The sequence below is a fragment of the Pygocentrus nattereri genome, chromosome 21, assembly GCF_015220715.1.
Source record: "Pygocentrus nattereri isolate fPygNat1 chromosome 21, fPygNat1.pri, whole genome shotgun sequence".
NCBI lineage: Eukaryota > Metazoa > Chordata > Actinopteri > Characiformes > Serrasalmidae > Pygocentrus > Pygocentrus nattereri.
Window position 1 is genome coordinate 13,074,240 of NC_051231.1, and position 15,142 is coordinate 13,089,381.

General features: G+C 38.8%; 1 protein-coding gene across 1 annotated transcript; it reads right to left on the bottom strand.

The window, feature by feature from the left end:
- Window positions 1-731: 731 nt before the first annotated feature.
- Window positions 732-7,974, bottom strand: LOC108431517 (coenzyme Q-binding protein COQ10 homolog A, mitochondrial-like). Its single transcript, XM_017704723.2, has 5 exons — window positions 7,356-7,974; window positions 5,864-6,010; window positions 5,336-5,528; window positions 3,536-3,637; window positions 732-1,930 (listed from the first exon to the last, which is right to left on the bottom strand). The coding sequence occupies exons 1-5, from the start codon at window positions 7,451-7,453 to the stop codon at window positions 1,763-1,765; spliced, it is 708 nt and encodes a 235-aa protein (XP_017560212.1). The 5' UTR covers window positions 7,454-7,974; the 3' UTR covers window positions 732-1,762.
- Window positions 7,975-15,142: the final 7,168 nt, after the last annotated feature.

Genomic DNA, 15,142 nt, shown 5'->3' on the forward strand with positions numbered 1-15,142 from the left:
ATGAGCTCTAAACCCCTCCCACCATTTTGGGCTCAGAAGTAGTTGGACCAACTAACACTTGCCAATTAGTTTGTCATTTTAATACTTGGTTGCAAATCATTTGAGGTCAGAGACTGCCTGAAGTCTGGCACCCGAAGAAATGCTCAGCTCTCAGATGCTGAGTTTCTTTCCTGGTGATGCTCTGCCAAGCCTTTACTGAATTCCCATGCAATGACACCACCTCCAACATGCTGGACAGATTAGGTGGTTTGCTGTTCTGTTCTTTTTCCCAAACTCCTCCCCTCCCATCATTCTGGTACAAGTTGATGTTTCTCTCATTTGTCTATAAGGTGTGCTATGTAGATGTTTTGTTGGGCAAGCTCTAATCTGGTCTACCCGTTTTTGAGGGTTCTTGTGTTTTTACTCTGGTGAAATCTTCTCTTTAATTGATGAAGACACACCAACCTCCTAGTGGATGTACTTAATCTGGCCAACTGTGGCCAGATCATAGGGTTTTTATTCACCAGGGACATACTTGTTGTCATTCCACCACCGTTATTTTCTGAGATCTTCCAAGTCTTTTAGTGTTTCTGAACTCACCAGTATGCTATTTTTAAGAATGGATAATAGCTGGTCTGGCCTGATGAGTTTGTTTTGATTTTTCAGCTTAATGACCTTTAAGCCCCTCTTCCTATGCATGATTAGACTTGTTTAAATGCATACACCCTCAAATTAAAGCTGTAAATCTGCTCTTTGAGCTCAGATTCATTATTTAATTTCAACTCCAATATGCTCTGGAAGACAGCTGAAAAACCATCAACTCCCCCTTTAACCCAATGCCAATAACTGAAATGCAATAATACAGTACACAAGCAAATGTAGAAATTCACCCTTTCATCCTCAGGTATGAATATAAAATAAACAGTAACTGGTTTGGAGCTCATAAGACTCAGAAGGGACACTTCTGGTGTAAACTGAAAATAACAGCTATAATAAAAAACTAAACTATGCCACTAAAATAGATTTTAGCATGTGCTGTTTCAATAAAGGCCAGAGTACTTACAAGCACAGTTAATATCGATTTTCCTTTCTTTTTTTCTTTTTTAAATTTTTGGTCAGCGATTCAAATACATGAACACAACGTATCCTCCTCTTCTTGCAAACACAACAGAAGCACTGTTGAAATAAACCCTTTTGTCTTATTGCACTTCACAATACTTACAGCAGTTTCACAGTATAAAGACTTTAGGCTATAAATAATCCAAGATGGCAAATAAAATATGTTGTGATTATGGTACTTTTCAGAAGAGGCTGGCCTCATCCAGGCGCAATTCTTGCACTGTGGATAAAAAATCCTAACACTGCCTACATTTCAAGAGTCAAAAGGAGAAATTAAAAACTAAAATAATATCACTCTGCAACATGGGCAAAATGAAAAGCCCCTCACGCTTATTTTCCTTGACTAGCGCCGCATTCTTGGCATGCTTAAATAGTAATAAGGATCCGATTTCCTTCACAGTTGAAGCAGATATACAGAAAGCTTGTCCTCAGTAATCCTCCATGGAATAGATGCAGAAGGTGACTAAAAAAACCATATAAATATCCCATTTTCTGGGAGTTTTGTCACGTTGAATGACGGTCAGAACAGAGGTAATAAAATTGGTGACGAACCTTGATGCCAAAACGCTGTTGCTCACACTCAGCTGCTTCGATGAGAACAGTTCATCGTTAAGCAAGATAATGAAAACACATGGAAAATAAACACAACCGTTGTGCAGGAAGATCAAGTCTGATGCACTTCATGGAACATGAGTTCTCTAGGGATGCGAGTCTCAGGGCCGTAGAGTTTACCAGCACGACTCTCAAAGGCAGCTACCATTTGCTTTACAACCTCATCAAAGAACACGGTGGCCAGCTGGGAGTGCAGAACTGAACGAAACTCAAATGATATCTGAAAGAAAAGGATGCAAAAAAGACAGGGTGAAAATAACATGGAAATAGTAAGGCTTCAAATGATTTAATGCAATTATAAATGCCACCATGTTCTCAAACATATGCACCTGATCATGATTAACTACACAAAGTAATGTGTTTCTTTAGAATTCATTATTTTAATTGCTTGATAGCCCTAAAGAATAAATGTATGACTTATCAAAATACTTAGTATGCTGGTGTTTTTTAAGGATATCTTATAAGAAATGGATGAACAGGTTACTGCTCTAAATTATTAAAAAACAGTAATGCATTTTCCTGGACTAGCTGTGTTAGAGTCATTTATTTTTTGTATTTTAAGTGAAAACGTATATTGTAAATTTGGACTGAATTCTTCATTAATATGTGTAGCTTTTGCATTGGGTAATATAAGAATTTAGCAATGTAATTGCTTTAATGTGATGCAATCTGATTGGCCGCTGAGTTTGGTAAGAAAGGGTGATAACGCATAGAACAGAGCAGAAGCCTCGAGCCTAGGAGCATCACAGTTTTAGGCCTTCACGCTGCTTAATTTAGAATTCATCTTTTCTTTTGTATGATTTTAAGATTATAGTAAAGATACAAAATCCAAAGAAAAGTCGGATTCAAGATCTTTTCATTTCTGATACGTGTCGTGTGTAAAAGAACTTAGAGGTTCAAGGCTAGTGAGTCAGCACGCTGTACTCACAAACTGTATGAAAGCGAGAGGGCTACAATCGCTTACGCCCATTTCACACCAGATTAATCTGGAACGTTATTCTGGAACCACTCCGTGACACTTGTTGTGAAGCAAGAGAGGTTGCTGTTTGTGTTGCGTTTTCACATGATATACACAACTGTTTTGTCCGTTTATTGCTCATGTAAACTTTACGTAGATGACACAGAGATCAACAATAAAATCTTGACCAGCTGCCTTGACTGGTTTTCTCACCAGGTGATGTAACACTATATGAAGAGGAGGAGATGCATGTGTGTTCACAACATCAATCCACTCCAGGGATTTCAGGGATTTTCAGAGTTAAATTAGATTAGCTGATTGGTTTATTAGCCTAGATTGTATATTTTAGCATAGACATAGCTTTTCTTCACAGTTTCTGATATGCTGATATGCTGTGTGTGGCACGCATCAAAAATAGACCCAAAGCGTATTTTTTGCGCTCCAGGTGTGTGTTACCACTGCAGTGTGAAAGGCTACATAGATTCATATAGGAGCGTATTGTGTGCGTCATGCAGTGTGAAATGGGCTTCAGGATTTTGAACGTGCGGCCACTGTTGCTCTCAGTGGACGTTGGTGATAAAAACACTGGACACCGCGTTCACCCTATGAAAATAAATTTTAGGATTTTCATTTTCAAAAAACCCACACTTACATAAAGAGAACCACATACAACACATTCTCTATCAATTTGAATAACATTTTTACAATGCAAAGAACCCTTTATTCATGGAAAGGGTTCTCTGAATGTTCATGGAACCATTTTCTTTACTAAAGAGCCATCTTTTTTAAGTGTATACTCTGGAATTTTTCTATGTCTGCTTGCAGCATCTGTAGCAAAAAGCCCATAAATTTATTGTTAACACTTACAGAAAAATCAACCGTGCAAGTCCTTGGATAGCCGGGAATGCCAGGACTAAAACGCCATATTGTCTCCAAATGGTTAAAAAGTTTCCCATCTGAGCACACAGCCTGACAAGAGAAATATGAGAACTTCAGCAACTTGCACCTCTTTTCAACATTTTGTGAAAAAGTACACTTCACTGATGTTCTATAGTAGTGCTCTCCAAACCTAGTTCTGGAGATCTACCTACTTCCACATTCTAGAGCTGCATCCACACTAAAAGCGAATCCGATTTGTTTCTCAAATCAGATCTTCTGAGATGACTGTCTGCACTGCTATTTGGATGCAGGAGAGATCAACATCATACATGAATCTTTGGCGCTCTTCTTAAATTCCAGCACTTCCGTAACTCTAGATTTAACATTGTGGTTATTTGTCACATTGCAAGTGATGCACGTGACACTTTAAAATCAGATTTGAGCATCCAGACTGAGAAGCATCTGTAAAAATGTGATTGGAATTGCATTGCAAACCAACAACAAATGTGGTTTGAATCCAATTTTCAAAAATTAGATTTCATGTTTTTTTTGCTGGCAGACTATCAAGAAAAAAACTGGATGCAAAAAAATTGGATTTGGACTGACAGCAAGGCCTGGTACAAACCACAACCTGCCACACCTGCTCCAGCTAATCAACTTCTTCAGAAGTCCCTGATTGGCTGGATCAGATGCCTTAGTGTTAGGTAAAGGTGGTGGGGCAGCATGTTAGATAAAGGTTATAACCAAACTCTGCAGGAATGTTGATCTCCAGGGGGAAAGTTGGTGACCACTGTTCTGCAACATAGGAAGTGTTCAACCTTAGGTTTGTGAAATGTGAATTTTAAGGGAAAAAATTCTGAGTTAACTGTTTGTAATTACAGTCGCACTTATTTGGATGGTCCCTTATGGATGATCTACAGATAACCACATTATTAACTAACTTTCTGGTGATACTTTAGGGTTAGGTTTAGGAGTAGGTGTAGGTTTTGCACTAAGGTTAGGGGTAGGGTTAGGTTAAGGGTTAGGGACACATTTAATAGAATCTTTCACACGAAACTTCAGTAGCATTTAATAGACACATAGTTAAATATTAGTTAAAGCATCTACAAAACATCTACAGAGGACCATCCAAATAAAACCTTACATTGATCATTGTATTTTTTAATGTTATACAGTGTGCTTAGTTACTTTCATGCTTTGAACACATAGTCATACTCTTGGCAGTGACGGTCACTGGGGTGGTACCCTCAAGGGTACGTCTTCAGTACCTTTAATCAAGGAACATAACTGCACCAAAAATTCATTACAATTATATATTTTTAAGTGTGCAGAGTCCACACTCTGTCTTGTCTCCAGGCTTTTTATTTTATTGTTCCGTTTTCAAATATTAGGTTATAAAGAGATACAAATATGTACCTTTCCTTTGAGAAGCTTATTTAAGGAGCACAGTTGGAAAATCATTTATGTTATTTTGAGGGTACATTTACAGTGTTTGCATCTTGATGAATGAAAAATGTACTGACTGTGTACTTCAACATTGAAATGCTTAGCAAATGCTCGACAGGCAAAGTTAATACTTTAACTGGAATTTGGAAATAAAAACATAACTTTGAACATGCTGTATATTTAGTGAGTGCATTCATTATTGTTATTAGTGTTCTGGGTCCACCTATTAATCATGTCATAACATTGATTTCAACTGAGCATTTATTTTTTGTGGTACAATGACACCACGGCGTAAATCTTAAAATGAAAACCAAATAACTGAAGTCGTTTGAAAACACTTACTTTGACTAGATGAGGGCGAACATTCGTGATCATGGAGGTATATCTCTCCATCACTGGCGGGAACCCGACCTCAAGCTGGGCTTTTGCGTGTCCGGCTCTCTTCATTATAGTTTCGGATTTTTTGCACCATGGAACAAAGTGTTTATAGTCATCTATGTTTGCCACCACATCATACATTTCCTGCATGGAATACCTGATGGGGGAAAAAGCGTTAATAGTAGGCTGATTGCACACAACTGCATCACTGACTCTTGCTGAAAATACTTTCACACACTACTTTAGCAGTGCAATAAAGCAGTGTATTGAAGTAAAGATGGTTTCAGAAACATTACAGAGCTGTATTAGGTCCTTTCTGTGATGTAGATGTCATGGTAATTCCTTCAAATAGCTCTCTCTCATAATACAAGGTCACACAGAATAGTTAAGGGTATATTTATTCACTGGCGTATGTCTATGTTTTCTTGCAGAGCAGATGTATGGAACATAAAAGGTGCACATTAAATCAAAGGACAACAGGTATTGTCATACCCCATGATCCTTCGCTCAGAATACTGCTTTCTTTTGTTAGCCAGACTGATGAAGGTCCGAGCTGGGGGTGTAGGTGTTGCTTTCTGATCCCAATAGTATGTCCATCTTTGGGGATTTGTCCATAGGATTCCACATGCTGCAAGGTATCTATAAACCAAGTGTGATACATTAAATCTCAAAGGCAAAAAAAACAGACTTTGTCTGAGGACAAATCAAGCTTGAGAGAGCATTAAAGATATCTGGTTGTAGGGGTGGACAATGTGAAAAGCGTCATTGTGATAAATTACATTACAACCACTTCTCTGTATATCGTCAGTAGTTTAAGGTGCATTTCTGTCTAAAATGAGCATTTAATCCGTTATGTCATGTTATGCGGCAGAGAATAGCACTCAGAATTCACGATTTTATCCACACATGACCCAGCATGCATTAAGCAAACACATTATTCAAGTACTGCAAATTTAACTGCCTTCCTGCTGTACTAAACAAATAGGCATGTGTACAACAAACACAGCAAGAGTTCAACTTTTCATTTTGTCAGGAGCGTCCCTTTAAATGAACACTAAAAGCATGAATCATTAACAAAGAGAGTACAGGTGGTCCTGACTCCGGTTTAAGTGGATTTAGCGCAGTTTTGACGGTATTTTTTTGTGACCACTGGGGCTTCAAACTTTGCGAAGTATCACAATGTTGAATTTTTGCTGTATTGCACATCACTATATAAATGGTACAAGCACTACATTATTGGGGAACAATGAGTTATTTCACAATATATCCAAATAGAGCTGGACAATATGACAATATTGTTATTGGTACAAATTACTTCATGTCAGGATATACTTACTTAAAAAAACCCGCTGACAAGCTGCATATTTCATTACACAAAGAGCATAATCAGTGCTGTGCTACTGGAATTACTGGAGCACAGGATGTGAAATACTGACAACACTCTTAAAAAGGGGTTCTTCCAGGGTTTTTACTAAAGGGGATTGTTCTGTTTAGAACCATTACATCCTGAACTGGACCTCTGCACTGTGAAATTTTGAAAGTGGTTCTATTTAGCACCAAAATGGGTTCATCTATTGTTACGATGTCAAGCTTGTAACAATAGAAGAACCCTTTGCGATACTATATAGAAATCATACACAACAAAACACATTCTCCACCAATCAGAAGAACCACTGAAACTGATGGCTTGGAATGGTTCTGTATAGAACTCCTGGCTCTAAATGGAACCATTACCTTTACCAATGAACCTTTGAAGAACCGTCCTTTCTAGAAATGCATGGAGCATTGTACTCATTGTTTTGGATATTATTTTGAAATGGGACACTTGTGGTTCTTTGTTGTCAGTCTCAACATGTCAAATGTCAGAAAATAAATATCGTGTATCGTGATGTTATATTTTTCCAGCTCTCCATCAAAAACAGATGGTAAACAGGAGTCCATTAGTAGAGTAACGTTACTTTATTTGTATGAAGCATCTGCTCACCTGACAGGCTGTTCCAGCCGGACTTTAGACCGAACAGAACTGAAGGAGACATTTAGGATGCCTCTGGACAAACGGCGAGTGGCCAGCTGGAGAGCCATTGACGATCTGACTCGAGTTTTTGAAATGGAAAATCTTCAGACATCACCGGCGGAGTAGCTCCCTGTAGTGTCCTCTTACTAGCTTTAGCTTGTAATGACAACAAACCTAAACCAGCGTTTAAAAAGCTTTACGTGGTTACACACGTTTGAAAATTTAGTAAATGCAAAAAACTCGGTGATATGACCTGTCGAGTGACCGCCATGGCGATTAATGAAGTGAATGAAAAGTGGTAGAAATCATATTTTCCTTTTTAGCTAGCAGGTTAGCGGCAGGGCGGACGGAGCTACGGAACCAGCGCCGAACCGAGCTCTAAAAACGGGTAACGGTGTTCTATCTAGCCCCATTAAACTCAGGAAAGATACGCTTATATATCCGACAGTGTCGATCACTTGTTGATGTGTATAAAGAACTGCCTGACACCGAACGTTAAACAGACACTGCTACCGGAGCTGGCTAACCTTCACACAGAACTCATAGACTGTGCTAGCGGCTAGCTGTTCACACGTCATTGTCTCCGCCCACAACCAGTGACGTGGTGCTCTCGTCAAGGGACACATAACAGCTGTGCCACCTGCCGCTACCCGCTTTGAAAAAATATTCAGTTTTTTTCGTACATTTTAGTAAATATGTGTGATGTTACCAGAGCCTGTTTAAGATGAGTCTGGTCACTCTCTATTTATTCCATTATTTGGGCTCAAAACAAGTTTAAACATGCGCGTTAACACGTTAATTCAATTTTGTACGTTGACACAATTTTATTGAAGGCCTTTGGGCTCTAAACATGTCGCAATCTCAGTGTTAAAGTGTATAACATTTCGTGTTAAACCGTAAATATAAGCAAAATACTTGTGCTAACGTGCTAAAACGTGTTAAAGACGCTTATTTTCAGTATTTGGATGCTGCTACTGTTGGGAAAACTTTGTAAATTATGATGCTTTACCTCCACCTACTAAACAACATACAGAACCAAGACCAAATAAAGTAAAAATAAATTTTTACATTTATTTTAAGATATATTTTGAAGTTTGTTTAGGTATATTTTTATAAGCATAACTACACTGCGTTGTTGAACAGTTTAAAGTGCGAGCGAGTCAATCCCTAAAAGAACCTTCCCATTTTTCAGAACTTTCACTTTGATTCCCTCTAAAAGTTTAAGCTTTTTGGACCTCCTTGCGTAACCTGGATTCCCCCCATTATTTGGTCTGTCGGTTCTGTATGTTGTTGATCAAATTGCACCACACCAGTAGGTGGCGGTAAAGCCTCATTATTCACAAAGGTTTCACCAAAATCCAAATACTGAAAATTAGCGGGTCAACACTACGAATATTTGGGTGTTAACACGAAATGACAGTATACGCGTTAACACGGAGATTCCGACATGTTTTGAGCCCAAAGGCCTGCCATACTTTCTATTTATTCCGTTAATTCAAGAACAGGACTGCAAAACACCCAAATGGACGGGAGTGCATAGAGTTCAACAGCTAAATGTGAAAAGTTTAAATGGTTTCTAATCAGTTGTCCAGGACATTCCTTTCATTTTGAAAAGTAGAAGGATGTATTTGACTAAAAAGCAAAGAAAACGTATCTGTATGTTTCTTTTACTCGCAGAATTTTGGCCAACAGGACACTATCGCTACTGCCACTGAGCAGTGATTGGTTAGTATTACTGCGACGGAGTGCTGATTGGTTAGTATTACTGCCACTGAGTGCTGATTGGTTAGTATTACTGCCACTGAGTGCTGATTGGTTAGTATTACTGCCACTGAGTGCTGATTGGTTTGTATTACTGCCACTGAGTGCTGATTGGTTAGTATTACTGCCACTGCGCGCTGTTTGGCTGGTGAGTGGAGCTCGGCTGACCTCTTCCTCATTACCTCGTTATATCAAAATATTACCGTAAAACTAAACAGCTAAAAACAAAAAGTTCAAATAACTACTAGAACCTTGCTTTATTTTAGAACGTAGAAAGATGTATTGCACTGAAACGAAAAGTTACCTGTATGTTAGATTTTTTTCTACGGCAAACTGGTATTTTGGGCAGCAGGACGCTGACGTTACTGCTGGTGAGTGCTGATTGGTCGGTGAGCGGAGCAGCTCATTGGCTGCTTGTGCTCGCTGACATCATGACCATATAAGAGGCGCCGTTTCAGATTCTTATAGCTCGAGTTCAAAAGCGTTAAAATATAACAGCTGTTTTATGCTGTTCTTCGTCTGGGAAACGAATGTATTCTTTTATATAAAAATTGTTTAAGCATTTATAAACTAGAATTTTACTTAAATGCTCCATCTTAGCCCATTCATTTTAGGCTTGCTCAGGAGCGTCCTCTAGTGTTTGAGGAACCCAAAGGACATCAGTGTGGTAATTCTCCTCTCTACAAATTCTCTGATTTATTTATCCCCTCAAGGACACACATCAAAGGAATTCAAGTAAGTAGCCTTTTACATGACTTAAATGTCCCTACCTGTAATGGTTACACTAACAGTCTCTAGCATGCAAAAGGGAGGGGGATGGGGTGTAAAACTCACCACACCACACTACTAATCCTCCACATTCTCTGGATCTCCAGTAGCTTTCATCATATTGTGAATATTTAGTTTCAAAAAGATGTAAAAACAGAGCCATACAAGTCTGTTCTTACTGTTGAAACACGGTTCATGCTGCTGAAAAGGTTAGAGCTGTGTTCAAGTAGCAGTTGTGTTTGGCAGAAATTCGGGATCACCGTCTGTCTGTCTGTCAGTGACTAAACTCGTATATGTTTAGGTAGTGTCCAGTCTGTTGTGTTATCTGATGTGGTTTTGCCATTTTCCAACAAAAATCAAACCACCTTGGGACCCAAACATTTAATTACAAGTATCTGGGAGTGTATATTGACAATAAACTGGACTGGGCTAAGAACACTGACGCCCTCTACAGGAAGGGCCAGAGTTGTCTCTATTTTCTGAGGTGCCTGAGGTCCTTCAACATCTGCTGGACTATGCTCAGGATCTTCTATGAGACTGTGGTGGCGAGTGCTATCCTCTGTGCTGTTGCATGCTGGGGAAGAAGACTGAGGGTGGCAGATGCCAACAGACTCAACAAACTGATCCACAAGGCCGGTGATGTTGTGGGTGAGGAGCTTGACTTGCTGACAGCAGTGTCGGAGAGGAGGATGCTGTCTAAACTGCAGGCCATTGTGGACAATGGCTCCCACCCACTCTACGACACAGTGATGAAACAAAGGAGCACATTCAGTGCGAGACTCATTCTACTGAAATGCACCACAGAGTGCTACAGGAAGTGATTCTTACCTGTAGCCATTAAACTCTATAACTCCTCCCTCAATGTACAATAACTCAGAGGTGCACTAATTTCAACTGTTTTATACAGTATGTTTCATATTTATTATCACAGCCACTGCCACTTACTGTATTTGTAAGAATTTAAACTTGTACAAATTGCAAATTTCTCTTTTTTGTCTTAAATTATTAAAATGTTTATTCTTTTAAATAAATGGTTGCAACTGTAACAACTGGAATTTCTCTCTGGGATCAATAAAGTATTCTGATTCCGATTCTGATAATGTCCAATTTAACATCTTGGCTGTAAATATGTGTCAGTGTGTGCTGATGTACTAGTATAGACAAAAAATATAATATAAACAAATATGTAGCTTTACTTTCTCTGTTTGAAGCTTTAGCTCAACTATAGCTGCTTTTCTCACATCTCCAACAGGAAACTCTTCTAAAAAAGTAGAATAGTTTCTTGTAGAATTTCACTCAACATTTGACTTTTTGTGAGGCTGAAGTCGCTTCTAATTCACCAGCTTCTTTTACTAATTTTACCAGTCCACCTTAAATGAATGTAACTGCTGCACCATTTAAGATAGAATGGGAAAATTTTAACGAGAACCTGGCGAATGAGACGTGACTTTAGCCTTGTGACTTTGTAATGTTTGACAGTTTCTTGTTGGAGATTAAACGTATCAGGAAACCAGATGGAGTCCTTATAAATGCAAATAAGTCAGCTTGTTTCCAAATTATTCATGCTCGTCTTAAATCTTTCTCTTTGCCTCTTCATTAGCTGCTACTTGTCTGTGTTGCTATGCTGATCAGCAGTTTGTGAACCAACCTTCAGGGTTGAAGGGTGAATTAGCATTATTATGCCTTAACTCCAGTGTTTAAGACCGTGTATTGATAAAGCTCTGTTAGAATGATCATCATGATTTTACTGCAAAGGAGGATTCTTTTATTTTTACCTAAAAATCTAATTCTGCTGTGGACCCACAACAGGAGCTGCATGCTGATGACCCCTGACCTTGGCAGTACAGAGAAAGAAAGAAAAACACGGAAGACCAGCAGATGGCAGCACCAGAGACGTCTTGACTGTAAAGATATCATCACAAAAACTGATCAAACCCTTTGCCTACAAAAGAACGACTGTGGTGTCTCACAGAAGAACTTCAAATCAATCAGGATCTGCTCTACGTTTACTAAATGTTGCACTTCTCTTCATTAGCCGTTTGTCAGAAGTAGCATGTAAACTGCTTAAAGATGTATTTGATGCCTCAACACCAACTCAATAAGCCAATAACTGTGACGAGTGGTAAAGAAAGTGTAAGAAAGACGGTGAAAAATGATTTAGTTGAAGTGATGCATCATATTTTGACCCGGTCTAACTTGAATCCTTATGAACAGGCAAAGTTTTATGCATCAGCCCTGCAAAGATTTTTGAACATAGATGAAGAAGCAACTCAACTAAACCAGTCCTACCTGTTAAATCAGAAAATAAGACCGTGACCAGACTGGTTCTCCAAATTATCTTTCAATATATGGTTCTTTTCTGTCCACCTCTGCATTAGTGTGCATCAAGTGAAGGCTGATGCTGCATTGCTGTATTTCAAAGGAGAACTGTGGCTATTAGAGCTAGGTCTTCAGTTTGGACCATAAATATCTAAACTATGATAATGCTAATTTTTGCTAGCCCCCGTATGGAACTGTAGTAGTATGTTAGTGCTAAGCTAACATTAGTGCACATGAACATTATTTGTCCATTCTGTATAAAAGGTGGACATTTCAAGCTTGTAAAACAGACATGGACATCTACCAGAACCTGTATGTATCAGTTTTACAGCAATTCTTTCAGTAAATTGTCCTGACATGGAGCTGCTGCTGCTGCTGTTTTACATTCCTAACAAACTAAGCCAGACCTCTCTGGACTACAGCTCACATTCACAGTCAGTGACATATCTAGAACTCGTAGAAGGACTACAGTGATATTTTTGTTTCAATAAGTCGGTCACTTCCTAAATATGTTGCTAGTTAATGTGATGTGTAAGGCCTTCAGTTCATCTCCTGAAGTCCTAACCAATGGGAGAGCTCACTTGGCTGCATCTACCCAGATACCACAGAGAAAACAATCCTGATTGGATCATTTTCCATTGGGGATTTCAAGAATTTAACCCTTTACTTTCTAACTAAAATGTTGAAATAATTGCATTACTACAACACTTTCAGTGTAAAAATCATACAATGAAAATAATAAAAATACAATAGTGTCCCTGTGCATACCATACATGACAAATACAACAAAATACAATAAAAATGAGCAAACAGAGAGATTTTATTTTACAGAAATCATTAAAAGGAAAGAAAGACATCATTTAAAAAAGTGAAACCATTGACATTTAAGGAATATTAACTTATTAAATCTTAATAGAAATAAAGAACACAAAATGAAGCTTAACAGTAACTAATAACAAACAATATACATAACATAACAATAAACTTTAAACAGTAACTTTTTTTTTTTTTTTTGCTTTTTGGTAGTTTAAGTAAAGGCCAACATCTCCTTCTCTCCATCATCCTGATGCCTCCTCCAAGTCTTTGAGTCTTTCAATCTATTTCCTCCTGATCTGGCCCTTTGGTGTTGTGCATGAACTGCACCTCCAGTTTCGGGAGCATAAAGAAGAGGCCGCCGCGGAGCTACAGGTCAAAGCAGCAAAGAGGACAATGTACATTCACTGAAGGTAAAGAGACGGACTCATGAGTTAAAGGTGGAATTTCATTATTAGTAGAAATTCCTGCCTAAATGGTTAAGATGGAAACAGAGTCATTCAGAGTGGTTTGTTATGAAATGATCTGTTCTAGAGAAACTTAGAGTCAGAACTCTTCACAGTGGTGGTGACAGGAACCAGACCTCCACCACTAAAAGCCCCCTCACAGAATGTCACTACACACGATGGTTAAAAATACACTTCCTGATGTCTGAGACATGTTTTATAATACTTTTGAGAAGTTTTTGGCCAAAAATATATATTTTAATAGAAGACAGGATCTATGCAGAGAGACATGAGGCAAAATTAGAAAAAAAAATCCCCCATAAAGGTCATCATTTTGACCTCAGGTTACCCACAATACATAATAAATACTAATAATACAAACCGTTTTTACCCTGGATTTCCAGCCCCAGTTAACCTTCAACGTCAAGATCTGCATCTCAAACTCCTGGTGCTGATCTGTGACGTTGTCAGAAGAGGTCCTAATGGTTTTTACCTCCTCCTGCTCCTCCGGTGTCCTCATAGAGTCCAGCAGCAGCTCTAGAAGGAGAAAAACACAGTTCAGCAACATTTCCATTCAGTTTATGCCCCTCTAGTCCAGGCTAGGCACTGGGCATGGAGACTTTAGGCTCATGTGTGGCTGTTCGACAGTGTCCCATTCTATTGGTCAGTGCTTTTCTATGGAGATTATAGAAGCTAAGTGGAGGCAACTGAGCTCATTGTGTCAGCAATGATTAAACATTAAAGGGGATTCCACTGATATTTCACATCAAATGGCCGAATTATTCAGAACTTTAAAAAAATACAGTGCAATTCCCCTTTAATGTAGCTAAATGTATTCATTAGAAGGGTGTTTTCAAATTATTAGACATATAGTCCATATAAACATTATTTCTCACCACTTTTCTCAGGGATGTAGACAGACGTCAGAGTGGTGGTGGTCTGTCCACTCAGTTTCATTTCATTTCCCTCCCTGAGAGGCTTATTAGCAGAGCTGATAAATTTCTGGAGAGGCTCAATCAGGGAGACAGGATGTGAGGTCACAGGGTGGACGACACAAAGGGTCTCTACAACACAAAGCAGCAGTGAAATGTCATGTAGTTGATTTTAATACACAATTACTGCTTATTTTGCTGAATTTAACATACTGGGAAAAATAATGAACTTTTCCACGGACCACATTTTCAGTTTTTTCCCTAATATGTCAAAAACAGTAAATAAACAGTAAACAGAGCATTAAACTGTGCAGAGCTGTGATCTCTGTAGAGGATGTGTTCACTTATTTTTACAACAACAACATACAACTTGTCCAGAGGTACCCAAACTTTTGCACACAACAGTAACTACACGTCATGTCTGTGCTTGTGGTTCTGCTGCTGGTGGATGATCTCTAGTCAGGTGTGTTACGGCCACAAAATCTCCAAATGTATCCACAGCGGATTTAATACAGCATGTATAACATACCGTTCAGCTCTGTGAGTCTCTCTGACCACGTCCTCTTCCTCATCATCTTCCTATTCAGCATCATGACCTCACAGTCCTGTAGACGGACACTGACGCTGTGATTAAAGGGGACCTTTATGGTGTTTGTCTCCCACCCATTGAGTCTGGTCAGAGTGCTGTGAGGAGTTGTGTTGAGGAGCAGGTCTAGGA

Bases quoted from the DNA above. Each gene is read 5' to 3' on its own strand.
- LOC108431517 (XM_017704723.2), bottom strand. From the start codon at position 7,453: ATGGCTCTCCAGCTGGCCACTCGCCGTTTGTCCAGAGGCATCCTAAAT. The intron at 6,011-7,355 runs GTGAGCAGATGC...CTTGGTTTATAG, and splicing joins CGGCTGGAACAGCCTGTCAG to ATACCTTGCAGCATGTGGAA. The intron at 1,931-3,535 runs GTAAGTGTTAAC...CTTTTCTTTCAG, and splicing joins CTTGCACGGTTGATTTTTCT to ATATCATTTGAGTTTCGTTC.